Here is a 25,751-nt window from a genome sequence, read left to right as displayed (position 1 = left end):
GGTTACTTGGCCATTTATTTTCCAACCAAGCAGTGTTTGGGTGCCAATGAGACTCCAACAACTCCAGAGCAGCGGTTCCCAGCGGTGCAGGAGGTGCTGCAGGGTGCAGCGATGGAGGCGGCTGCCATCCTGGCAGAGGTGGGAGCCGGCAGAGCTGAGGGAAGCACTGGCTGCAACCGGCTCCATCCTGAAGGGAGGAGAAGGGTTCTGAGGCTGAACAGGGATGCGACAGGCATGGGACTGACCGGCAGCAGGAGCCACGCGTGCATGTGAGCCAGGGCTCAGGAACAGGCTGTAAGGGAGTCACCTCCAAACGGACAGCGAGGAACGCTGCTCTGAAAGAGAACAAGTTCTGGAGAACAAGTCTTACGAGGAGCGGCTGAGAGAGCTGGGGTTGTTTAGCCTGGAGAAGAGGAGGCTGAGGGGAGACCTTATTGCTCTCTACAACTGCCTGAGAGGAGGTTGTGGAGAGGAGGGAGCTGGGCTCTTCTCCCAAGTGACAGGGGACAGGACAAGGGGGAATGGCCTGAAGCTCCGTCAGGGGAGGGTCAGACTGGACATCAGGAAAAAAATTTTCACAGAAAGGGTCATCGGGCACTGGAACAGCTGCCCAGGGAAGGGGGGGGAGTCACCTTCCCTGGAGGTGTTTAAGGGACGAGTGGATGAGGTGCTGAGGGACATGGTTTAGGGAGTGTTGGGAATGGTTGGACTCGATGACCCAGTGGGTCCCTTCCAACCTGGTGATTCTATGATTCTATGAAAACGTGGCAGTTTCCCAAAGGAAAATACTTTTTTTTTTTTTTAACTAATGTGGAATTTGATGGAACAATTCCCCTCAGAAATAGAATTCTTTAAACACTGGATCACTGCATGACAAAGGGCAAACGTGTAGTGACCTCAGTCAGAGTCCTTAAAAGGGCACCATCAAGCTCACACTGGGTCTGTCCGGGCTGTGCATGAGCCAAAGATCTCCCAAAACACAGAGGCTGCTGTTCCCGCTCCCAGTTTGCTGGCCGAGCTTCTGGTGCTTTTGAAAGGGAACCGGTAGCGTTTGCCCATAGTCAGAACCTCGCTGGGAGCCATGGGTGCAACCAAACCGGAAAGGATATTCTGTTCCAGGACAGACACTCTTGTCCCCCCTTCGGAACTCCATGTTCCCCTTCCTTGGCTGGTGAGGAACAAGCCCTTACAGATGCGAGGATCAGTTTCTCACACAACAGGACAAAAAACCACATCCACCTGTGCTGGTTTCTGCCATGTCACACAGAGTTTGAAAACCTTATTTCTCATTGTGCCTCCCTGGTTTTAACCTGTAAGGTGGGTGCAGGCATCGGGGTGTTTCCTGGGAAGGGTGATGCAGAATGCTTTGTCACACCCCAGTCACCACTGCGGGCGCACGCCAGGCCGTTTGCTGCGGACGCAGCCGGTGCCATCCCCTAAGCTAAGCTGGGCTCCCACTGGGCACAGGCGGCAGCAGGGCAGCGCTGGCTTGCCATGGGCTCTGCCAGGCCAGCCCAGGCCAGTTAAAGGGCGACGGTTCAGCAAGGCGCTGAGTGCTGGTGCGAACACTTCTCATTTGTACTGCTTTTAGACCTAAAGAATCTTAACATGGGGCTGTCTGACATACAGACACAGCCAGTGCCATACAAGAAAACAAGTTACACATAATAAGAAATCGATTATATGTGTAATAGTTAACACGGGACTGTGGTTGGAGAATTCCCACCATTGTCATTTAATGAGTTCTCTTCAAGTGCCAGGTAGCGTCATTCTGTATTGCAGACAGAAGCAACCACGTGACAGGGAGAACTGGGATGAACAGAAACACAGCGTGGAATCCTCCCTCTCACTAAGGAGATCACTCGGGATGATAAAACCCACTGAAACAGTCCCCGCGCTACAGAGCGTCTGCTTTCGGTACAGGAGGGGCTTTCTTGGCCTGTTGTGTTCAAAATGCCACACTTGTACCAACTCAAAGAAGTAACGTGAAATGGTTTAGAGTTCTGGAAGACAGGAAGCTAAAAGATTATTTATGTCCTCATGGCGTTATTGGGAGAGCAGGGTAGCACCAGGCTGGGTCTGGGTATGTTCACAGGATCCATGGAACACGGATGGGGGTGTGAGCGCATATTCCTCTTGCAGACCAGGCTTGATTATTTGACGACAAAACACTGCTGCCTTCTGTGCAGCAGCAGACGTGCAGGCTTCACCTCCCACCTCTGCTCAGTAACCTTTGTGTGACCAAAAGTGAGGTCCCCATCGCTGACCCCGGAGCTGCTGCTGTGGGGCCTCAGCTCAGCCAACTTTTAAAGTCAGAAGAAAAAAAAAAAAAAGGCTGGAAGCCTCACATACCTTAAACAATTTAATTTATTAGAACCCATAAACATAGCTTTCATTAGAAGAATCAAGTTAACATCTAATTTGGGGGGAAATTACATTTTAAGACAAACAAAAAATCTGCAGTGCTTACATACAGCGTGTGCTGAAGTCTGCTGCCCCGCGAGTCCTGGTATGAGCTTGTACTCAAGGCGCGGTGTTAGTATGGGACCTAACTCAGAGTGGGCTCAGCATCGCATCGTCAACAGAAAGTACATCACACCATGCAAAGGGCTGCTCTCTGCCTCCCAAATGAAGAGGAATAAAGAGCTCAAGTGAAAGAAACCTCAGGATGCATCACCGGGGTCTGACTTTGTATTTCTTGCCTATTTAAGACTGATTGGTAGAAGATCCCTGCAATGAAACACACCCCCCTCCCCCAGGCTGCATGGCTGCTGAAAGGTATTGAAGAGGAAATGCATTGAAAAGGGGCACTCACCCACTGACCGGGTGTGAGGACATCTCAGCGGTTCCTTCAGGCTGGAGTTGAAGCTCCACCACCCACAGCATAGGCCCTATAGTTTCTTGTTGCAGCAGCCCTTCTGGAGCAGACTGGGTTCCGAACCTCTGTTGCCACTACTGCAGAGCAGTAATCTTCTCCATCAAACTCAGAAAGTGCTTAAACACAGAACAAAACATATCCAACTGACAACCCTTCCAAAAGCAGAACCAAGAGGTGGAACGTGGCATGTGCTGAACACCGTAGTGGGGTGCTGAGCTGTAAATCAACGTGGGATGGGCACGCTCGAGATGGCAGATCAGGGCAAACACTGTGCATCCTGGAGGAGGAAGGCTCCAACAGAGCTGATGGGGACTCGGCTGTTCCGCATTCACACTTGCTCTCTATAACACAGACACAGATTCCCCGCGAGCTGGGCCAAATTATTCCTGCTGCCTTTTAAAATTGGCTGTCTTACAGTGCTCCGTCAGGATGTCTCGAATCACTAACATTCCACCGCTGCCCAGCTACGGATTTGGTCCCTGGATACATAGATTGAAACGAGCTGCGCTTCCAGAGCCTACTCCAGCCTTGCCTCTGTTCCGTGGAGGAAGAAGCAATGTTTTAAACACTCAGTTTTCATTCTCAACCAAGAGTTCCCCTGCAAAATACAAAAGCACTGATGAGCAAAGCGGGGTGTGTTTGCTCAGACAGGAATGCCTGTAGAAAAGGAGTCCGTGGGCTGTACATCGTCTCCTCGGTGCATTTGTCCCATGAGATACAAACTGTACAAGGTCTCCAGTTTACAAATTTTGCCAAGCGGCAGTAACAGTTGAGCCCATATTTATAGCATTGGGTTTAATGTTGAGATTATTACAGGTAAGGGATAGTCCCGGTACCCGGCGGTTGTACTGGCAGCACCAGGGCTGTGGTACCATGTGCCATCGTACAGCTATGTACACCTGTACAGAACCGCCCGCCGCCTCCGAGCGCACTCAGCACCGTTTGTTATCGGCTTCCTTTAAAGTAAGAAACACTGAAGTGAAAATGGTTCAGTTTCACAGCATTTAGAGTTTCTCAGTTGAGGCCTCTTCTCATCCACGTTCTCTGCATGATCCCGACTTTACAGGACGCCATCGCTGAAGCGCGGCTTGCCGTAATCCACCAGGTCGTTTTGTAGATCTCTTTCTTCATCATCTGCAATGAAAATATTCATATCAAACCTGATGTGACACTGCTGAAACAAACAGTCAAACACCCTTCCCGGCACATGCTGCTAATGCAGAGACCCACGCAGAGCCGCCTCGTGGGGTGACAGGAGTGAAGTCATGGGGAGGACACGGAGAACGCGTGTGGGTTCGTGAGGACTCCCACTGCCAGTGCTCCGGGAGTTGTCCCGTGCGAAGAATGGGGAACCTCACACAAGCAAACAGCTTTGGCTTTACTGTCCCGCATTTTGAGCATTCGCTGCTGTAGAAGAGCACAGAACTGGTACAACTGCTGCAGTCAGTCTTCCTGTAAAGGTACTCAGCTCTCCCACTAACACCCAACTGCAAAGTCAATCAGTTCAGACACTGACTTTTTTAACCGGTTCTGGAGTTAATACATTGTAAGATTTTACAAGAGGCTGCGCCCCTCGTGGGATGAGCACGGAGACATTGCCATGACCACTGCCTGACCAAGGAGATGCTTTTTCCACCTACTTCTCAAGTTTGGAAAGCGATCCCTCCCACACAGAGGTACTCGACACAGCTCTGTGGTGGGATTTGCACTAGTGCTGGGACAGACTTTGCTGGCACCGTGTTTAGGTACAGCTGCCTCCCTACCTTACATGCGGGGGGAACGTTTGGAGAGAGACTTCAACAAAGTCAAAGGCAGCCCCCAGCCTTTTCCACCTCTTGCCAATGGAAATCCCTGCTCGTTCTCCCAGCACTGCTGATGCGCCAACATTTTCCACCCATTTTTCACTCTTTACCACTGAAACAAACCCTTCAGCCTGGCTCCTGTGACAGACGCCGGCCCAGCCCTCAGGTTATCCGCTCCTGAGCTGCAGAGCCGGGTGCACAGCCAGCCACACGCAGAGCTAGGAGCGGGGCAGGGGCGATGCATCGTCAGCAGCCCCACAGCTGAAGTGAAGCGCCCTTTGGGAGCACCTCAGTGCGGGTTTGGATCATCTTTAACAGGGGGTTGACAGCTCTATCCTTGACTGGAAGATGCAGATGTTTCACCTCACTTTTCAGCTCCAGAACGATTGCGCTCTCTACTGCTCTTACTCTATCCTGCTTCCCAAATTCGACTCCTTGGGCTTTGGTTCTCGAGCAGCATGAAAAAACCATAAAACTAAACCTCCTTTGCATCCTCAGTAAAACCATTCACTGTAGCACAAGCAAAAATCCATCCAGAAAATACACCCTCAGTAGGTGGTTTTTTTCAAGTGATGTTCTAAAATACAAATATTCCACATTCTCCCTGCTGTAACTCAGGTCTTTCCTGTGTGGGGCCCAGCCCTCTTTCCTCAATCAATGAGGAAAGCCCCGATCACTCAGTTTGTTTCTGTTAGTAAATTTGTTTGCATTTCAAGCTGTGCCTCTGGAGGGCTACAAGGATGATGCGAGGGCTGGAACACTTCCCATACAAGGACAGGCTGAGAGAGTTGGGGTTGTTCAGCCTGGAGAAGAGAAGGCTGCGAGGAGACCTTAGAGCAGCTTCCAGTACCTAAAGGGGCTACAAGAAAGCTGGGGAGGGGCTGTTGACAAAGGATTGTGGGGATAGGATAAGGGGGCTTTAAATTGAAGAGGGGGAGATTTAGACTGGACATAAAGAGGAAAGTGTTCACGGTGAGGGTGGGGAGGCCCTGGAACAGGCTGCTCAGAGCAGTGGTGGCTGCCCCATCCCTGGAGGTGTTCCAGGCCAGGTTGGATGGGCCTTAGGGAGCCTGGTCTAGTGGGAGGTGTCCCTGCCCATGGCAGGGGAGTTGGAATTAGATGACCTTTAAGGTCCCTTCCAACTCAAACTATTCTATGATTCTATGTTCAGTAAAGGCCTTTTTCAGGGGAAAGGAAAGCAACTTTAAGTTTCCTTGGTCTGTGAGGAGCCCATCAGCTCCCTGGGGCTCTTCCACACTTCTACAACAGTGACTCCCCGCTGGTGCCTGATAGAAATCAGCCAAAGCCTGGAGTCGACCTACAAGGCCCACTCTGGCGTGGGGAAAGCCTGCCGGTACAGTGCGTGAACATCCCTGACTGACAGAGTCCTCACCAGCCACCTCAGAAAGATTTGCTGTAGGAAAGCCCATGTCTTTCAGCCATGCTCTGGTGTTTCCAAGAGGAGGGCTGGAAGGAGGCAGGCTGGTTGGACACAGACGTTCACGTGAGCACTTTCCCAGGCCGATGTATTTCCCTCTCATCACTCCAATCTCAGGCCCCCACACTTCCCGTGGCAAAAGAAAAACATGTTGAATCACATTGCTTTGTTTGCTCACACCACATGGTTTGTTCGAGCCTGCTGCAGAGCCATGTGATGTTGTGTCAGTTTTCAGACAGAAATTCAGGATTTTTCTCTCCCCAAACAATTATAACCACCCCCCTCCATTCCCCTCAGGTCCTGCCCTCTCCCGCCTTGTCTCCTGAAGCGACACCTTTTCCAAAACGCTGTTCCTGGAGGTACCGTTTGCCACACGGTGTGATTTACACTTCAAACTCAGGCAAGGGGATATTAGGAAACCTAACAAAGGCCTTGGAAAATCAAATCTGAGGCAGAGATGTAAGCAGCTCAAGCTGTTCTCCATGAAAAGGTTCCCAAAGTCACTATTTAATCTTTACTAACAGATATCAAACCCACCGTGTTCACACAGATACACCATGGGGTTGACGAAAAGGGAGATTTTGACCACGTCCAGCTCTAAAGCCACCGCAGCAGTGAGCTGACCAGTACCACATCTGAACAGGTGATGCTTTCCTGAGGCTGCTTTCAGTCAGAGCTCTTGTGTTGTCACCTTTCCCTTGCACACCAAGCTCCATTAGCAAAATCTCCATGGTTTCTAATGATTTCCCACCACTTCTTGCTATATCAGTGGCACCCAGGAACGCCGTTCCCATGGCCGGTGATGCTTTGCAGCACACAGGACAGCCGCTCTCGCTCCCTAACACCGCTTGTTTCCCTGTAAAGGCAAAGCAGCACTGTATCTGTATAAACGAGTGAACCAGCGCAGAGCTGTGCGGCACAGCCAAAGCTGAACACTGCCCACCATCTCCTGCCTTGTGCTCAGCAGAGTGGTGGCTGTGGGAAGGGCCGGCCCAGAGGCCGCGGGAGGTGAATGGCAGGAGTCAGAACAGACCCAGCAACGCGGCCTTGGGTAAAATGTCACACGCTTCTGAGGTCCCGTTAAGGGACGATGGTGGAGAGGAGCCCGGTGTCACCCGCTGCTTAACGAGGGGAAGGGAAAGCACAGTAAGGATGTGGAGCCTGTTGGAGAGAGTCCAGGCTGAGAGAGTTGGGATTGTTCAGCCTGAGAAGAGAAGGCTTCAAGGAGAACTTAGAACAGCTTCTAGTAAAGAAAGGGGCTCCAGGAAAGCTGGGAGGGGCTCTTGATCAGAGAGTGCAGGGACAGGACAAGGGGGATGGTTTTAAACTAAGGGAGGGTGGATTTAGACTGGATAGAAGGAAGATATTTTACACGCTGAGGGTTGCCCAGGGTATCCCATGCCTGAAAACATTCCAGGCCAGGTTGGATTGGGCTTTGAGCAACCTGATCTGGTGAAAGATATCCCTGCTCCTGCAGCGAGGTTGGACTGGATGAGTCCCTTCCAACCCAAACCATTCTATGATCTGGGAACCACAAAAAGCCTGGCCCGCAGAACCGCTGGGGTTTGCGGAGTGAAGCACACACACCAGCACGTGGGATGTACTGGGTTGCCTTCCTATGACAAAGTGATCACCGTTAGAAGCGAGTCTCCTCTCTGTACGCACTTTGGAACCTTCATTTCCAAGCCACCTTGCACTAGCAAATTGCAGCCCCACAACCACCCACCCTGAGGTCAGTCAGAGCCCACAACGATTAAAATCCATGGCTACAGGTTTGATAAAAGTGTAAGGCCATGGCCGCCTCTTCCAGAGCAGCACAGTTTTTATCTTAATCAGGAAGGTAATTAATTGCCCAGGGTTCTGATCCACATTTTTCTTTTGCTTGCTCATAGATTTCTACTTACCAGCCCTGTCACAAAGTGATTACGCTGCACAGGGAGATGCCCGCCCACAGAAATCAGCTGCTTTTTATCAGCTGTTCCCTTTCGTTATGCTCAGGTACCAATTAAACACGTCTGAAAACCCACCGGCTGAAAGGTGTGCAATATGAAAATCACAATCAGGGCCTGTAGAGCTTTAATTGTTCCCCTCCTTTATTCTCCCCTGAAGTGCCGATGCTCCATACGTTCTCGTGATCGTTTCTACCCTGCAGACATGCAAGTACTTCACAAAGCATCGCCACGCCAGCAGACCAGCGTGAGGCGACACAGCGCGAGGCATGCAGAGCAGGAGGGGGACATGCACACACAGGGGACGAGGCCAGCCCAGGCTCAGGGGTGCGGAGGTTTGGTTAGCGAGGAAAGCAGGCGCCTGTTGAATCTGTGTACAACGCACGGCAATGACACTTGGCACGGCTAAGGCCTCGCTGCAGGCCGCCTGGAGGCAGGGGGACAAAAGCAGTAGCCAAAGCCACTACGTTTTTGTGTTTGCACATTGCTTTAGTCATGTCAGAGAGCACCTCCAGCTGGCCGGATCCCAGCTTTGGGGTGGAAATTGGAAGTGGCTGGATTTTCCTAGCAGAAACTGCATACCTGACCTAGCCAAGGTATCCAGCTCCTCTCTGAGAACTGCTGTGGCTTTGCTCTCAAAGGGAGAGCAAGGCTGAATTTTAGCAATTGCCTAAAGCTTATTTATCCTTTATCAGGAATTTGTGATCAGCTGAAACCAGTGAGGCTTTACACAAATTCAACATGGAACTCAGTGTGGATTTCATTACAATGGGATGGAGATAAGGCCCAAGCTCACCTTGGACGTCTTCTTCTCCACCATCACCATCCTCTTCCTCATTGTAAGCCAGCTCGGCCTGTTTGTCTGCCTCGTACTCACCCACGTTACCATCATCCCCATTATAATCTGCCAGCTTAGAGCCCTGCTGCGGATCAACAGGGGATTCATTCTCATCAAAGAATCGGCCTGCGGAGTAGGCAAAGGATTAAGTCAGAAGCAGAGAGGAAAGAAACAGGCAGATTCCAAACGAAAGCCGATGGTTTAGGTTAGGAGAGTGGGGTTTGTGGAGGGGTTTCAGCTGGAGGAGAAAGGGAGGAGAAGCAAGAGGGCTTGGGGAGAACAACAAGGCTCACAGAACAGCTCCTGGTTAAAAGGATGCACTTGGTCACTCAGCACCTGAATCTCGTGAACTCTGGTTGCTATAAGCTTCCCTCTCTGGAGAGGAAAGCTGAGGAAGCCCCCAAACTAAAGCTCCCTCTCCGATTACCCATGAACACTCAGAAATAAAAGGTTTCCTAAAATGCTGACAGCTTCCAGTGGCAGTTTCAGTATCTGGAGCGTCTCCTGAGGACAGGCGGTTCCTACACAGGTTGCTGACGTATGCAGTGATGTCTGTGGGGCACGCATCGGCCCGAACCTGGCCCGGCTCTGCCCTGCACCTCCCAGCTAATCATAACAGCCTCATTCATTTGATTTTATGCTCTGGTTTCCTATTATGTTCTAACAACTTTCAAAATGTTCCGAATCCAGTATTTTTGTTTCCTAAAGAATTCAAAATAGCTCCTGCCCAAGAGAAATGAGAATCAGCCAGAGCTGGGAAAGGACAGATCACACAGCCAAGCACACGCGGAAAGATTAATGGTGTCATGTCAAGTCCAAAGCTGGTGCTTAATGGGATCCCAGGGGATCTGGTCAGGTCCAGCGCAGCTCAGTCCGCTTGCCCTGGGCTTAACGAACGCAGCACTGAGGCTGCAGGGCACGCGAGTCCAGAGGGATTTGGTATAAATGAAAAAATAGGCTTAACATGAATATAATCTCTCCAGACTGGGAGCGGGCTGAGGGAAAAGCCTGCGAGGCAGAGGTGAAGTGACTCGCCCTTAAGCAATTAAACAGAGAATTAACATTGAAGAACAGGATCTCAATTTTGGGATTACAAAGGAGGTTGGGGTTATGACAGACAGGTGTAAAAATGAAATGATTTCTCAAAACACAGAAAACGATTGCATGTGGCAGCGTATACCAAAATTCTACATCTGTGTATTGATTGTGTATCAAATCCAGGACAGAGACAATATCCGAGCGCTGGCCTGTGTGAGGAAGGAATCACATTGAGGGCAGCTCAAATACAGACACACATGTCCCAGGCACTCTCATAACATGGGCAGGAAGAAAATATGCTCTGGTTAGGAATCACAAGTTTAATGCACTATTCATTCTCCATTCACCCCTAATCGAGTAATCCTCCCTACTCCTGTTTGGATTCCTGAGCTCTGCCTCATATATAGAAAGCGGACAGAACTGTACCACCTCCACAGGTTAAACATGAAACAAGCGACGGAAACACAGCAAATGCACAACTCGCTGCAAACCCACGCCTGCAGATAGGCCAGGAACAGTAACAAGCGAGTGCTGACTCAATTTCAGCTGATGGAAGGGAGGGTTGAATGTCAGAGGAGACACTAGGGAAGAGCCCAGCACAACCCTGGCGAGCTTGGGTCCCAGCACAGCCTTGGGATGCATCTGCTCTCTCGCTGCAGAACTCCTTTCAGCTCTCGGGGTTCTGTATTCCAGCTCAAGCTGCTTCTGATTGAGTGAGGAAAGGCTGAGCACAAACCTCACCGGCAGCTGCCTGGGCCAGGCAGCTGGGACAGCAGCTTGGCTGCCTGTGCGTGGAGAGCCAGGCGTGCCAAAGGTGAAGGCAGTGATAGCTTCTCACCTAACACCAGAACATCAACTCACTCAACACGAAGGGTGCGTAACAGTCCTGGGACACCATGACCTTCCCAAGCACCAGGAGCTGCTGGTAGTCGGACTCAGCAGGGCACTGGTTGCTTCCTGAGAGAGACATAGCCTGGAACCTCAACAGCCTGGTGGCTCTCAAGTCCCTCCAAACATGAGCCAGTGCTGGTAACACAGGCACAAGGACCGGCTATTTGAGGCACAATGGAATACATTGTCGTGAAGCATAAGAGGTGAGTGAGAGCACGGGCTGAGGCCGTCACTGACATTAAACCTGCAGGTAATGTGTGCTGAAATGCATTCTGGAGGCCCACTGGGTGTTACTGCAAGCCGGATCGTCCCAGCCACCCGGCTCCAGGTGGCCATTCCTGCGCTCAGTGCTAAGGATCCCTCTGAGCAGCAGCACGGGTGGAGGACTGCTGTGCCCAGCACTTTTCCAGCGCGCTGGAGCACAGCCAGGGATGCTGCTGCAGCCCCTTCCAGGTCCTGCAACTCTTGAGAGCCAACAGCAGCAGTGCACCCATCCCTGCATCCAGTGCCAAGGTCATTTTTTATACCTATGCCATCAAAATAAAAAAGGAAAACATCTTTCAGAAGCTCTCTGACTCTGAAGCTGGGCAGACACAGGAGGCACCCTGAGCAATGCGAGTTACTCAGCTCGCCCCACGAGTTGGTGCACAGCAAGTTCTGAAGCACTCAGGAACCAAAATCCCAGCCAGGGATGGTCTGCAGCGAGAGCTGTGGGCCAGAGCTGGGCTCCTCCCAACAAGAGGGATGAATTTATACCCCATAGACCTCCAGAACAGCCGCTGCTGGTTGATCAGGAAAGACAAAGCTTACCACCCTCAATCAGCTATTTCCATATGTGACAGAGAAATTCCCTCCCTCCTTGCACCATTACAAGGGAGGTTATTACAAATACGAAGGAGCAAAGAGAGAAGGGAAAGACTAACAGTGGGGATGGCTCACTCGGGTACCCGTTACAGCCTGCAGTGGGGACGGTGCATTCCCTGCTCCCACTGCGAAGCTCACTCCCATCATCTGATCCATGATGGCCAAACCAATCCATTTAAAAACCCCACAACTGAAACACAGAGCTCTGGTGTTTCAGATGAGCACAGGATCAGCACGAAGCACCTTCAATAAACCAAATAGTCCTGCAAAGCTCAGGAGGCACAGACTGGAAGGAGAGCTTGTGCAGGCCACAGGCTGGTTTTGAAGAGAGCCATCTCCACTTCATCAGGAAGATCCATGACATTAAAATAACAGAAGCCTTCCCTAAGGAACCGTTTCTTACAAACCAACCCACCCCAAACCCAGCAGAACAGTGCATTGATGTCCATTCCCTCTCTTCAACCGTGGTCTTTTCAGAGCTTTTTCCCTTCATACCAAACCTTACTTTCTTTCTGTACCCTCTCTCCCCTGAATTCCTTCCAGCTTTGCATTATCATTCATTTAAAGCCAGAGGACGACCTCACAAGCACTGGGTAAAACAGAGTCAGTGACTCCATCTTACCTGGCACTCCTTTGGAGGCATTCCATCCAAATGTTCATTAGTGACCGATACTCGCCGCTGCCCAATCGTTACTGACTGAACTGCTCACTTGCTATGACAGAATTCGCCGTTTTTGATCGCACACTACTTTTATGCTGGTGAATTGCTGTGGTGTTGAACCCACAACTCCCACCTCCTTTCCCATCCAGCATTCCAAACACCCAATAGTGCCAAGCAAAGGATACACCTTTGCAGACCTCACAAAGCTCTTAACTGCTAGCGAGACCTACGCCTGGAATAATCTGTTCTTAAAGTCGTGCACCCACCAAACACCAAGTTATTCCTGCCCAGCTCTCCAGCAATCTGCCTACAACAAAGTCCCATTCCTACTTCACTGCTTTCCTCTCTCTTAAATATGAGTTTATAATAGCTATAAAATAAAGAGAAATACTATTTGGGTAAAACCCAAGAGATGTTTCTTTCAGCACTGCAGTTTCTCTTCCAGACACTCCTTCCCACCCTAAGCACATGGAGTCAGCTCTTTTGGGTATGGCACCCCAAGGCAGCGTGCTCTGTACTGATGCTGAGGAGCAGGGTACCATGGAAACTCATCTCAATACAGTGTTCCTTTCCTATAGGAGAAGCCAAGCCAGACACTGTAGGCACCCCTCTCCTGCCGGGACGATATCGGCTTGAGGCAGAGATGCAGCTCAAACCCGGAGCAGGCAGGCAGCTCTGTGTGCATTCCCTGAGTTCTCCTCCTCCCTGCCTGCTGAGCCTCAGCAGTGCTGCCCCCATCACACACCACCTGCTCCCATCCAAGGCCTCTTCCTTGAGCAGGCACAGAAGAGAAGAGTTCTGGAAGCTTCCTCACATGAAAGAGCAAACTCCTGGCCACTACACACAAGGAGCCACTACGTGAGTCAAGGAATAGTGTGCGTGTCAGTAACTCAGTATCCAATGGGTACTAAAAGTCTCGACTTAATCTAAAGTTGCAGTCATTTCCAAAAGCATTTTGAATTCCTGTAAGTAAATCAGTTTTTAAATGACTGACTGTGTCTATGAAAGACTGAATATATCTATGAGATATATATTAAGGCCTCTCTCTTCCACAGAAACCAATCACGTTTCTTTCCAGGCTTGCCCTCCAGGAGCCTCCCTGCTGCACTAGCTCCTGTTTCCCAAAAAGGCATCGTTACAGATGGAAAATGAAGTGATTTTCTTAATATATTAAGTATTTGATACCGGCCAACTTACTCTGCTTCATCTTCTGCAAGTCGCTAAGTCTGCTCTTGGGAATCTTTACGTGTTCTGTCTCAATTTTGTGTTCTTTCTGGTTTTCCACATTCTCTTCAAAATTTAAACGCTGGACAGAATTTGGAAGGATCTGCTTTGCAACATCAGCGTTTCCGTCGTTGTCGCTGTGCAAACCTACAGAACAAGGAAGATGTTTGGTTTTCACATGGTTCCAAAAGGCTCTAATGCTACCACAAAAGAGAACTCACCCCACCTTGATACAGACTCAATCCTCTCATTACCTTCTCAGCTGATTTGCTGCATGTACATAAGCGCCTGATGAAGCCTAGAGCAACAACACACTGATGTATTTTTGTGTCCTCCTGCCGATTCTGCTTTTCCAATCTACTAACCGTTATTTATTGTTTCAAGAGCTATGATCTGGGGAGAAGGTTACAGGAGGTCACAGAAGCTATGCTATAAATAATACGCAGAATCACACGGCTGCATAACCAAGGAACACAGAAAACCCTGGTCCCCTTGAAATTCCCTTTGCCCTTCTACTGATGAACTCTGAACTCAACAATGCAGCTCTCACTCACTCATTAATGAGGCCAAAATGCAGGACCCCCCCAGAACCCCACAAAGCAATGAGCTACTGAAAAGATTTGACATTTGGAAATAATAAGCTTTAAATATGCGTACAGATGTTGAGCTCAGTAATTTTGCTGTTCTAACCTGCATACACATCCACTGCTAGAGGGAAGAAATTAAGAAATGCTCCTGTTGCCTTTTTTTTTTCCCAAAAGGAGCCAACAATGGGCATAAAAAAAGCCTTGAAACTATTTGGTCACATCACAAATGATAACAAGTACGTTGTATTTGATGTTTTTAGCAGAACACTTGCAGTGCAGATCAAACCTTATGGGTAGAGGAGGTGCTCAGGGATACAGTTTAGTAGTAAGCAAGTATGATTGGGACTCAACAATCTCAAAGGTCCTTTCCAGCCAAATGATTCTGCAATTATAATGTTCTCTTTGACGCCTAAGCAAAGTGACTTGATCCACATGCCCTACATCAAAGTGTATTTACTACAGGTTTGCGTCCCTTCTAACTGCAATTCTTCTAAAAACCCTTTCTATGTACATTGGAGAAATCGTGAAGCACCTCATCTTTGAAACTTCCAAGTTTCAAATTTGGCTGCAGTTGGTCAAAGGCTCAGAAACTACTGAGTGGGGGACAAAAAGCGATGGTGCAGCCAATGGTCTCCGCGCGGGAGGCCAGACCGACATCATGCACAGTGCTGCGCTCTGCACAAATCCACCGCTGTTTGTCTGTAAGCACAAACCCCAATGGGGCCCACGTCCACCCAGCGGTGACAGGGCAGCAGATCCTCAAGGATGAGTCTCCTATAAAAGGTGCACACGTCACCTGCTTATAAGGACTTTACCTGGTGCCAGGTTTGGAGCGCGAGACTGTTCAGTTGGAAGATTTACAACAGGCTGATGAGCCTCACTTTTAGGAGCTGAAATAAGTGGCTTCTTTAAAGCTACAATAAAACACACAGACAAAAGCATTAACATGAAACAGACACCATATCCCAAGTCTTCCTCTAACAGTCCTGCAAAGGTTTTGCTGTTGTCGTTTTCTTGTTTTTAACCCTGAGATGAAAATATAAAATACAAGATCTCTGGGAAAAAAGAATTATCAGAAGCATTCAGTTCTGAGAATTAACCCCCTAAGGCCCAGTAAAGCTCACACACTCCATTCAAATGCTGTTACCACAGGCAGATTGGAGAACTTTGCATTCCCTATGAGTACAGAGCATTCAAATAGAATATTCATTTCACCAAGAACCCAAATGAGAAAGTATTGGAATACTTCTCCTAACCAGTGGCAGTATCTTCTGCTTTACCAGGGTCATTGTCTTCTATCTCAGGCATGCCTGCATCTCCTCCCAGTTTGATTTTCTCTGTAAGACAAGAATAGGATATTCTCCTTACTAGCCTTTAGGTTTGATCAGTGAATTTTCCTCCTGTGGAAGGCTCTAAGAGCAGGAGAAAAGTCCTTCATCCACAGAGCACGTCTGGTATTGACAATGCAACTACAACCCTCCTTAAGATACACTGTCAAAGCCACCAGAGACTGCTCTGGAGCAGCGCTGCCAGGGTCAGAAAAGGATGGGAAACAGATGCTCTGCTCTTGGTAGCAGAGTAAGAACAGCCTCCTGCACGGTGCTGGCCAGAAGAGACACCGAACAGATAGAAAAACATGCTGATTCAGCAGCACAAGAAGTAGAAACAAAAGGAACTCATTTGCTTTCAGAGAGGTCTCCAAGGAGAGAGTAAGTCACTCTGAGAGCCTCCTGCACGGTGCCCAATAACCCAAGGTCCCCGCAATCCCTGTTGACGCACCTAGCAAGAGCTTCCTCCCAGGGCTTCCAACACTCCTCTCCTCCAGCTGCCTCCTCCATGCAGACTCCAGCTCTCTAACACCCCTTCCCCAGCTCACCCCCTCTCACCAGGAGCGGGAAGGCCACCCCCAGGTCACAACTGGCCACACCAAGGAAATACCTTTGCCATTTTCCACCTGATCTGAAGGCTGCTCGTTCTTCACTGTGTTTTTCTCTTCTGCCTCTGGAACAGTCTCAGCTATTGCCTGCTCATCATTATTGGGAATTACAACAGTGTCCTTACTGGAACGAACTTTTTGTGTGGCCTGTCAGAACAAATCCATAAGGAACCAATATTAATCACATTCCTGAAAAATCACAAAACAAACACCTTCAAATTCAAGATTACTCTGGATAAGCAACACCCCACTTTTGAATTAGATGTTCCCCAAAGCAAACAGCAGCAGAAGCCCTCTGCCCCTGAATCCTGAGGGCAGGAGATGAGAGCACGAGCATGTAACTGAACAGGACATGCAAAATACAGCACAGCTGCACGACAGTCACATTGGCAAATGTGGCTCCTCAGCACGATGGAAACAGGGCAAGGCCTTAAGCCTCAGGTCAGAGGCTCTGAAACAATTCTAGACTTTAAGAAAGAAGTGACTGAAATCTACACCTTATTATGTGAACTGTCTGTAAAGAGATGAAGTAAGGAAATGTAATTTGAAGGAAGGCAGGTACTTTCACTTGTTTGTAGGAAAGAGGCACAGATTCTGCTGGCAGCTTGCACCATACAATCACACCCTCTGTACCATTCAAATATCACTGTTATTTGCATGACATGAGCACTTCAAGGCCTCGGAGATCAGGTTCCCCAAGGCAATAACCTATACAAGGTTGCAAGAACATTGATCCCACCCTAGACAGCTATAAAGTAACATCCACTGTACAGAGAAGAAACCAAAATACTTAGCAATGATATCATGTAGAAAGGCAGCAGCAGAGCAGAGAATAAGCCTGATTTCCAAGCTCAGTTCACTGAGCTTAAAAGGCATGTTCCAACACCAACACTCAATCAAGGCCGCTAAGGACAATGTTTAATGGAGAGTTAGGGGAGAAACGTCCAAGGCCTCCGTAGATCTGAAATGCAGAGTGAAGCAGCCAGCAGAATTTGGGCTCTTTTAATTAAAAAGAACTGAGCTGTGCATTACCTTTTGTTCCCGCGCAACTTGGTCCATTAATTTCTTCATGTTTTCTTCATGTTGCAGCCTCATTTCCTTGATCTGCTGTGCACACTGCAGACTTGATTAGAAACACACTATCAGTTATATCTCCTTTGTTGCATCTGCTCTCCCATAAACAAAGCAGGGGGGAACACAAAGCGGCACACAGAGCCAAACCTGAGAAATAACTATCCTAGTCTGTCTTAAAAGCCTTGACCAGGAACGTGCACGGGGTGGAAATGGACTGACTACAGAAAGAAAGCACAACTGGAAAAAACAGGGACCGAACAGGAAAGTGGTAAAATAAACAGAATGGCCTTGAACATATTTGCTCCAACACCTGGAAAGCAGCTGAAAAGCCAAGCTTCCCAGTTAGTCTGCCATCAGCACAGCTTAACTCCACTAGGAAACTATGCAACTCCCATGGCTGCCAACATGGCAGATGTACAACTACTGCTATCAGTGACGGCTACCAACTCAAACAAGGTCTGAGCAGCACAGCGATGTGTCCTGACTCCTCTAATGTGCCAAAGATCATAGAATCATAGAATAGTTTGGGCTGGAAGGGACCTTAAATATCACCGAGTTCCAACCCCCTGCCATGGGCAGACATTTCCCACTGGATCAGGCTGCCCAAGGCCCATCCAACCTGGCCTTGAACACCTCCAGGGATGGGGCAGCCACAACCTCCCTGGGCAGCCTGGGCCAGGGCCTCGCCACCCTCATGGTGAAGAATTTCTTCCTTATATCAAGCCCAAATCAGCCCAAATCTGCCCCTCTCCAGTTTATACCCATTTCCCTTGTCCTGTCACCACAAGCCTTTGTGAACAGTCCCTCCCCAGCTTTCTTGTAGCCCCTCCAGGTACTGCAAGGTCACTATAAGGTCTTCTCGCAGCCTTCTCTTCTCCAGGCCGAACAAGCCCAACTCTGTCAGCCTGTCCTCATATGGGAGGTGCTCCAGCCCTCGGATCATCCTTGTAGACTCCTCTGGACCCATTCCAAGATCAGCCCAACTCAACACAATCCCGATCTCCTGCAAATCCTCAACAGAGTACACGGAATAAAGAATATTTTGTCCAAATGTCTTCTCCAGTGTCAATATCCCCCACTCCTCAGTGCTTTGGAAGTAGCTGCTCTCCCTGCTTCTCCATCAGAAACTTAAAAGGCTGAGGTCAACTCCACATGTCAATATTCACAATGCTTTCAACTTCAGTCAAAGAAATAAAACTACACTTTTAGACAGAGAACCATGAACAATCCTGGCAGCTGACAGACCTGTGCTGATTAAACTCTTACAAGTATTGGTTAACTCAGACCTCCATGTTATAAAAAAATATGTTGGCTTAAGATCATCTAAGCTGAACAACTCCAGTAAAGCAGATTTTTCTTAGATTGCATCTCGCTTCAGGAGTGAGGAGCATGAAAAAACAGAACTTGAGAACCAAACAACCAGCTCAGTCCAATCACCAATCGGGTACACTCGCATTTGAGGATTTGCATAAATAGGATTCATTTACACTGTTTAATAAACACAGGCTCCTGTCTCACACAAACCCACAGTCACAGACATTCTTACAGTCATACCTGTCATATTCCAGTCTCCTTGCAAGGTAAGTGTTGTTCTTCTTGTACTCGTGCAGCTGATCTTCCTGGCGAATGAATTCCTGGCGCAGCTCTGCCAGTTGTTCTGGACCAAAAATCAAAAGGAATATAGAAATAAAAAAAATACAGCTGTATCCATGGCAGATACAGCTTTCATTATTGCTAAACAGGTTACAAATTTGCTGAAGTTTTCTGTTATTTCTTCTAGACAGATTTTAAAGATTCTTAAACGCGAAAAAAAAAAAAAGCCAATTCACTCCTGTGTGCCAGATGTTGCTATGAATTACAGAACAATTCTGATACTGTGCCAGCCCTGCTACATTTTCCTTTCCTGTTTCACTCGGAGAATCCACACAATGCTACTTCACCTGCTGGAAATCTCCTTAACTCCTGAAGCACTCTGTCGTTCTAAGTAACACCAAAGCACTACTCTGTTACTTTAGGCATGATGGTCACACAATAACTGTACCAAACAATCACCTTCACGCCATCCACAAACCACCACATTTCTATCACAAGTCACTGTTGTGGAAGTTCTTCTCCCTGCTCCCCAGGCTACAGATAGTTAAGCTTCCTACTGTTTGAAGTTGCAGCTACACAAAGACCGGCAGAAACACCAGTCACGTCTGCTGGCCCGTGCCCAGCTGGGCATGAGCTGCTCCAGCCGCTCTGAAGCCCAGTTAGTCGAGTTACAGACACTGGAACCAAGTCCGTATGTATCAGCCCTGAAAAGTGTTTTCTGGACCTTCTCTAATCCAGCACAACTATCACAAGCATCGCTGACCCAAACTATTCTAAACTGAGTGTCTGGTCGTGAAAACGACTCTAATCTCTCAGAAGGAAGCAGTGCTTCTACAGGTTCCTCCTGCAGAGAGCAAAGTAAAGTCTGTGAGAGGCAAACCTGCACCGACCCAGACTATTAAACACATTTCACACCCTGTGATGCTCCAGCATCACTTGATCTCTCATTTAAAACACCCTCTGCAGTACTCAGGCAGGTAAAAAATACACAGTTCTGCAGCCTGACAGGCCACCGCCTCCTTACCCTTCAATCGATGTATGTCTGCCACCTGATAGGAGATGTTGTTCTGCAGCTTCATCTGAAAGGAAGAGAGGGTTCGGTAAATACAGCCAGCAGGTTAGAGGGGGGTTAGGCTGCGTTTGGTTCCACTGTAAAGACAACGTAGGTAAAGTATTATCAGAATGACGCACACAACGTTATTGTAAATAGAAGTAATATCTGTTTGCTTACCTGTGACATCACCACCTAAAAGCTCTATTTAGGCTTTGCTAACAAGGACTTAAATTTACTTCCAGAGCATATTTCTATGAAAAAAATAGGTTCTGTCAGGACCCAAACAAGCTGACTGCATTCTGACACTGCGGGAGGAGCTGGTGAATCCCCAATGTCAAAGCATAAGAGCATACAAATAAACAAGCAGCGCTGTTAGCAGAAACTATTTTTACCTAATGTATATTTGAAGTAATTTTTATGCGATGCCGCCTGATATCCAAGCACACACTTTATAAGGCTTCCACAGCAGCTTTTAATTTGGTAATATTAGTAAGGAAAAACCAGCAGAGACAATAAATAATAACTGCATGGACACAATGTCATTTGGCAAACACGCTCTGACGTTCCTACATAAAGGCGTATGTAAGGACAAAACCCAGCAGAAATGAAGGCAAAGATGCACATGCAGAACACCTTGAGAGAGGGTGAGAAAATCCAGAGCCAACACTGATGCTGGTACCACTTTTCCTGTAGTCTCACAGCTGCCAGGCAGGGTAACTCCAGGAGGGCGCTGAAACTGGGCTGTCATTGCAGTGCTACAAGGTCGGGATGGCCCCTCGGATACCACAGAGAAGCACAAGCCCCTGCTTGGGTGTGGGACACAGGCACAGCATTCCGGCTCCCACAGTCCAACATCTCCCTACAGTTCCCACCAGAGCAAACACAAGAGACCTCTGTCCATTCAGCAAACTGTTAGTGTCTTTCAAAGCATTCCACGCAATGGGTTTTGGCCCAGGGACACTTGGGAGCCTTCTCCCACGTTGAGGAGCTGCAAGTTGCTGTGTCCACCACGCTGTCACAGGTGCCCTGGTTACAGGATGCACAAAGAGCAACACTCCGGTAAATGACAGTGTAGTTTGGCCTTTCCGGGCTGCATTTCCAAAGCACAAGGAATCCTGGGGAGACTCCACACAACATGAGGCGAAAGCAACCACCAAGCCCTTCTGTTCCAACAGTCACCTGGCATGCCAGCTCCCATCCAATGAGGATGGGACAGGGGAACGGATACAAAGAGAAGGATTTGTTGAGCACTAATGAAAAATATCTTCCCTATTTTGCAAAGCCACTGGCAATATGGACCAAATTCTTCCAGTCTTCCACTCCAGTGCAGTTCTTTTCCCACAACCTAATAAACCTACAAACAAAGGAGATCCTGGGAAGCAACGGGTTCTGATTTCAAACCTTCATCTATCAGGATTTGTAACACAGCCACCTGCCCCCATTGGCTCGCTCCTGCTCATTGAGCAACACATTTGACCCACAGGGCTGCCTCTCTGCTCAAAACTGCTCACGAGTTTGCTTTGAAGACAGTTTTATCAGTTTTATCCCTCAATCTTTCAATCTGGCGATTCTGAGTTGCACATAAAAGTGACAGAATTTACATCCCAACCAGCTCAGCTGACAGCAAATGTCCCTCAGCTGAAGGATGGAAGGGAGGAAGCATCTTTATGATTCATGGGATCTGTTCCGCCTACATGCACAGAAGAACACGCGCCACAAACCATGGCGCTAGTCCAGTTCTTTGAGCTTCGTCCTCTGCGAGTCCAGACTTACTTGTACCATTTGTACCTCTCAGTGGCTTCTACGATTCTTTCCAAAGCAGCTCGGATGTACAGAAGGAATTTTCTATAGCCCAGTGAGCTCTTCAGAGAAAAAGAAACACCAAAACTCTGGCAGGTTGGAGCCATGTAGACACGAGACAGCATGGACAGTGCTATCACCACACAGCCAGCGCAGTGGCTGAGAGGATGATCATCAGGAACATGCAGCAAGACTGGAAGCTGAACTCAACATCGCTGCTGTAAAGCTGCAGCTCCACAAGCTGAGTTTTGGCAACATAGCACGCAACCAGCTGCTTTACTGAACGGTTTCACCCTAAAAAGCCTATTTCCAGGCACCGGTAGAGGGGCAAGGCTGCATTACACCTGCCAGCAAGAGCTCTGGGATGAGAGGCACGCTCCCAAGGGCCACCACTGCAAACACAGGGCTCCCAGCCCCTCTACGCTGGACAAGTGCCATTTGGAAGCTTTCCACCACCATTCCTGCATTTAAAATATTATTTACCTTGCTGCAAAGGGATGTGTGAGGATATGGAAAGAAGCATTCTTCAGGCATGGAATCCTCAGGAACCTAGCACTAACTCTGCATGCAGCCCTCCCCCAACCATGGAGCGATCCCTACCTGCCTGCCTCCCAAGAGAAGCTCCAAGAGAGAAGAACTCTTCCAGTTTGTTCCAGCAGACCATTACCAGCTCACCGAGAGGAGCATGAAGTGACAGAATTCCCATATACTCATGCTTTGCCTTTCCTTCTTTCTTTCTTTTAACCCCAAGACACTAGGCCAGGCTTCCATATTTGCTCAGAAGAGCAAACAATGTTCCAGTGCACTGTGACCACCTCCTTACATGTACAGAGGGAAGAAGGGAAAGACAAGGGCTTGGGTTTGACCACAGATCTCAGGTTTGACCACAGACCTCACTGGGCCACAAGGAAGCTGCCTGCAGAAATTCAAGTTGCCTCAATCCCGGGAAATGCAGACTTGATTTACGTTAGCACACAGCACACAAAGACAAAGGAGCATAAACTGACGCTAAGACAGCCATCAGAGCAGCATCTTCCTAATGAGTTTTCTATGAAATGAGCCTGAATCTGCTGTGATCACTTGACACCCTGGGAATTACCAGTGCTAGGCTTTCATTATAGCTCCTGCATTTCACAAAAGGAATAAGACCATTGGTAAAACCACTTTGTTTAAAGAACACCCTTGCCAAACCCTATTTTGAGACAAAAATCCTATTTTAAGCATGGTCACACAGTCCAGTGACAGCTGGCTTACGTGGATACCACCAGCAGAGCATTACCCCTGCCAGCCAGTTACAACAACACATGGACAAGTTCACTGCCCGGTGAACACACCCCAAGCTTCCCGACACAAGAACAGCTGTGCTACAAACACCTCCTCTATTCCTACCTGCCCCTGAGTGTCCTCAGCCACTGCTCCCACCCTCTGCAGCTCAGAGGTGGTTTCAGTGTATTTACCAGCCTCTGGCAGACCTCCTCCACTTGTGTCTCTGGTCCAGACGTGAGCTCCTGTTATTTTAGCCTTCTCAGCAGCCTGGGAATGAGACCTCCAGCTCCATGCCCTCACTAAGCACCTCCTGTGCTTTCAAGCTACTGCCGCCTTTGGCTGCTTGCTTTGATTGAGGAGGGCAATGAACAGGGAAACCCATATACCCTCTAATTGAATCAAAAATTCATAAAAAACCCAAACCAAAACTCCCAGCAACATAGGAAACTGCTGGGTTTCTGTCTTTTACAAGAGGAAGCATCTGTGTTCAAACTGAACCGCAGTTCAGCTTCTCTCACTCGTCAGACAGCTGCCTGGACATCCATATGGAACAACGAGTTACAAATCAAACTAGATTCTACACTATCGCAGTATTTTAACCACAGAGACATCAGCTGCACTTCCTCCCTGGGGGGAGCACTGGCACCCACTGCTACAAATCTAATCCAGCTTTTTATTCTCACCTCAGAAAACATTCAACAAATTAAACTCCCCTGTTTGCTGATGGTTCAGTAGGAAAAAAAAACACAGGTTTAGCACAAACCTAATCAGGTTGAAGTAGTCTAGTTCTGTAATCAGACAGGTATTCAGGTTTTCTGCGACAATTAAAAGCATTTGGTTATGCTGTTCCTCAAACGCGTGATAAGGAATGGCCAGAGAAACAAACTCAGCCAGCAACAGCCCAAGAGTGCAATTCTTCCATAAACCCTACTGGGATAAAGTGTTCCATTAGCAGAACTGTGAACTGCAAACACAGCGCCCGTGTCCGCACTCGGTGGAGTCACAGAACTGGTCTTCTCTGCCCTGCTGTGGTGACGTGGAATGGTGAAAGCTGATGCGCTCGACATAGAACAGTGAAAGTTAATGCTTTCACTCATTTTCCCCTTCCACAACAAAGAAATCCCCGGGCCATGTAAGGGTGAGCTGCATTCCATATACGCCTGTGTCTTCACAGCTCATGAAAACGGCAGCAGCACAGATCAGAAAGTCAAGGAACCGTTTAGGTTGGAAGAGACCTCAAAGCTCATCCAGTCCCACTCCCTGCCACGGGCAGGGACACCTCCCACTGGATCAGGGGCTCCAAGCCCCATCCAACCTGGCCTTGAACTCCTCCAGGGATGGGGCAGCCACCACTTCTCCGGGCAACCTGGGCCAGGGCCCCCCAAACCTCACAGGAAAACATTTCTCCCTAAGATCTCACCTCAGTCTCCCCTCTTCCAGCTGAAAACCGTTCCCCCTGTCCTATCCCTGCACTCCCTGACCAAGAGCCCCTCCCCAGCTTTCCTGGAGAATGATTTTTCCACATCATAACCAGACTCTGACTGAAGGCAGAGAAAATGAGCACAGGGGTGCTGCACCTGAACATCACACCAGCTTCATTTCACTTGAGACCAAACAAACTGGAGTTTTAAGGCTCTACATAACTTTCTGACTGATCACAAAAAATCAAATCATCTCAGCACAGGAGGAAAGCTCAAAAAACCCAAATAATACTAAGAACAGATGAATTGAAAACCTCAAGCTGTGAACATTCTCACAGTTAGCAGACAAGCTAACCTTTGCTGGTGGTTGCAGGTCTTCTCTGGGGTGCGTTCAGAAACCCGAGTGCACGGCAAATGCCCCGGCAGCCCCAAGGCCGAGGCAGCAGCTCCACAAACCGGGGCTGCAGGAGCGCAGCGACCCGACCCTCCACAAGCCTCCCCACTTTACCTTGCTGTCCTCGCACTTCTTCACCTGCCCATCGCGGGCCTGCAGCTGGCTGCTCAGGTGGCTGTAGTCGGCTTCCTTCTGCTCCAGCTGCTTCCTGTGGGAATCCACCTTGCCCAGCAGGTCCGAATTCCTCTTCTCCAGGCGGCCCCGGGCCACCTCGGTGCGTTTGGCCTGGCTCTGCAGCTCGGCCAGCTCCTCCTGCAGCAGGGCCTGGCGGGACGAGGCGGTCCAGCAGTTGAAGGCGAGGACAGCGATCACGGCCAGCAGCGCCACGAAGAGCAGGGAGGGCAGGCGGCCGCCTCTCCGGTTGGCCCCGAAGCCCACCATGAGGGAGACCGCCGGGCGGGGGCTTCACCCGCTCGTCGCCTCCGTCTGACGGGGGAGAAGCGGGGACGGGGGGGGGGGCTCGGGGGGCGGCTCCAGGTGGGGGGCTCAAGAGAGCGGAGCGGGGCTCGGGGGGACAGGGGGAAGCTCGGTGGGCGGCTCAGGGGCCCAGAGGCCGGGTCGGGCGCATCCCCAGCAGCGCGAGGCCCCGAGGGCGAGAGGCGAGCGGTGCCCGAGGCGGAGGGGGGGGAAGGGGGTAAGGGCTGTGGGCGGCGCAGGCGCCGCTGCCGCCCCGCGGGGAGGGGCCGGGGCCGGTCTCGGGCCGGGCCAGGCCCAGCGCTCCCGCCGCCACCGCGGCCGCACCGCCCACCTCGCCGGCCGGCAGCGGCGCCCTGACACTTCCCGCCCGTGCCCGGCCACTTCCGGGAGGACGCATGGCTACTTCCGGTCCTTTCTCTCGCGAGAGCGCTGCGCTGCCTTGAGGCAGCCATCTTGGACGAGAGGGAGGGTTGGGAGGGGAGGGGCAGACAGACACTGGAAGAGACGGACAGGGAGACTGACTGGCAGACTCACAGGGCGGTTTGGGGAGGGAGAATTGTGCTGGT

At 49.6% G+C, this 25,751-nt stretch overlaps 1 protein-coding gene across 3 annotated transcripts; it reads right to left on the bottom strand.

Annotated features, from left to right (window-relative positions):
* Positions 1-3,525: 3,525 nt before the first annotated feature.
* Positions 3,526-25,467, bottom strand: GOLM2 (golgi membrane protein 2). Of its 3 annotated transcripts, none has more exons than XM_054077138.1 (10): positions 24,823-25,467; positions 19,798-19,852; positions 18,735-18,837; positions 17,139-17,229; positions 16,109-16,253; positions 15,451-15,507; positions 14,986-15,084; positions 13,557-13,730; positions 8,864-9,031; positions 3,526-4,012 (listed from the first exon to the last, which is right to left on the bottom strand). In XM_054077138.1, the coding sequence occupies exons 1-10, from the start codon at positions 25,147-25,149 to the stop codon at positions 3,939-3,941; spliced, it is 1,293 nt and encodes a 430-aa protein (XP_053933113.1). In that variant the 5' UTR covers positions 25,150-25,467; the 3' UTR covers positions 3,526-3,938. The 3 variants fall into 3 exon arrangements, with proteins under 3 accessions (XP_053933113.1, XP_009555982.2, XP_053933114.1); XM_009557687.2 differs by having other exon boundaries at positions 15,427-15,507; positions 24,823-25,240; XM_054077139.1 differs by lacking the exon at positions 8,864-9,031 and having other exon boundaries at positions 15,427-15,507; positions 24,823-25,239.
* Between the last annotated feature and the right edge of the window lie 284 nt (positions 25,468-25,751).

The sequence above is a fragment of the Cuculus canorus genome, chromosome 12 (assembly GCF_017976375.1).
Source record: "Cuculus canorus isolate bCucCan1 chromosome 12, bCucCan1.pri, whole genome shotgun sequence".
Taxonomy (NCBI): Eukaryota; Metazoa; Chordata; class Aves; order Cuculiformes; family Cuculidae; genus Cuculus; species Cuculus canorus.
This window is presented reverse-complemented; position numbering and strand designations above follow the sequence as displayed.

What these genes read in the sequence shown, in the direction of transcription:
- GOLM2 (XM_009557687.2), bottom strand. Translation starts at nt 25,149, where the DNA reads ATGGTGGGCTTCGGGGCCAACCGGAGAGGCGGCCGCCTGCCCTCCCTG. An exon ending in AGAAGTGCGAGGACAGCAAG is followed by an intron (nt 19,853 to 24,822) that starts GTAAAGTGGGGA and finishes TCTTCCTTTCAG; the next exon opens with ATGAAGCTGCAGAACAACAT. An exon ending in CGCTCCAAACCTGGCACCAG is followed by an intron (nt 13,731 to 14,985) that starts GTAAAGTCCTTA and finishes CTTGTTCTGTAG; the next exon opens with GTTTGCACAGCGACAACGAC.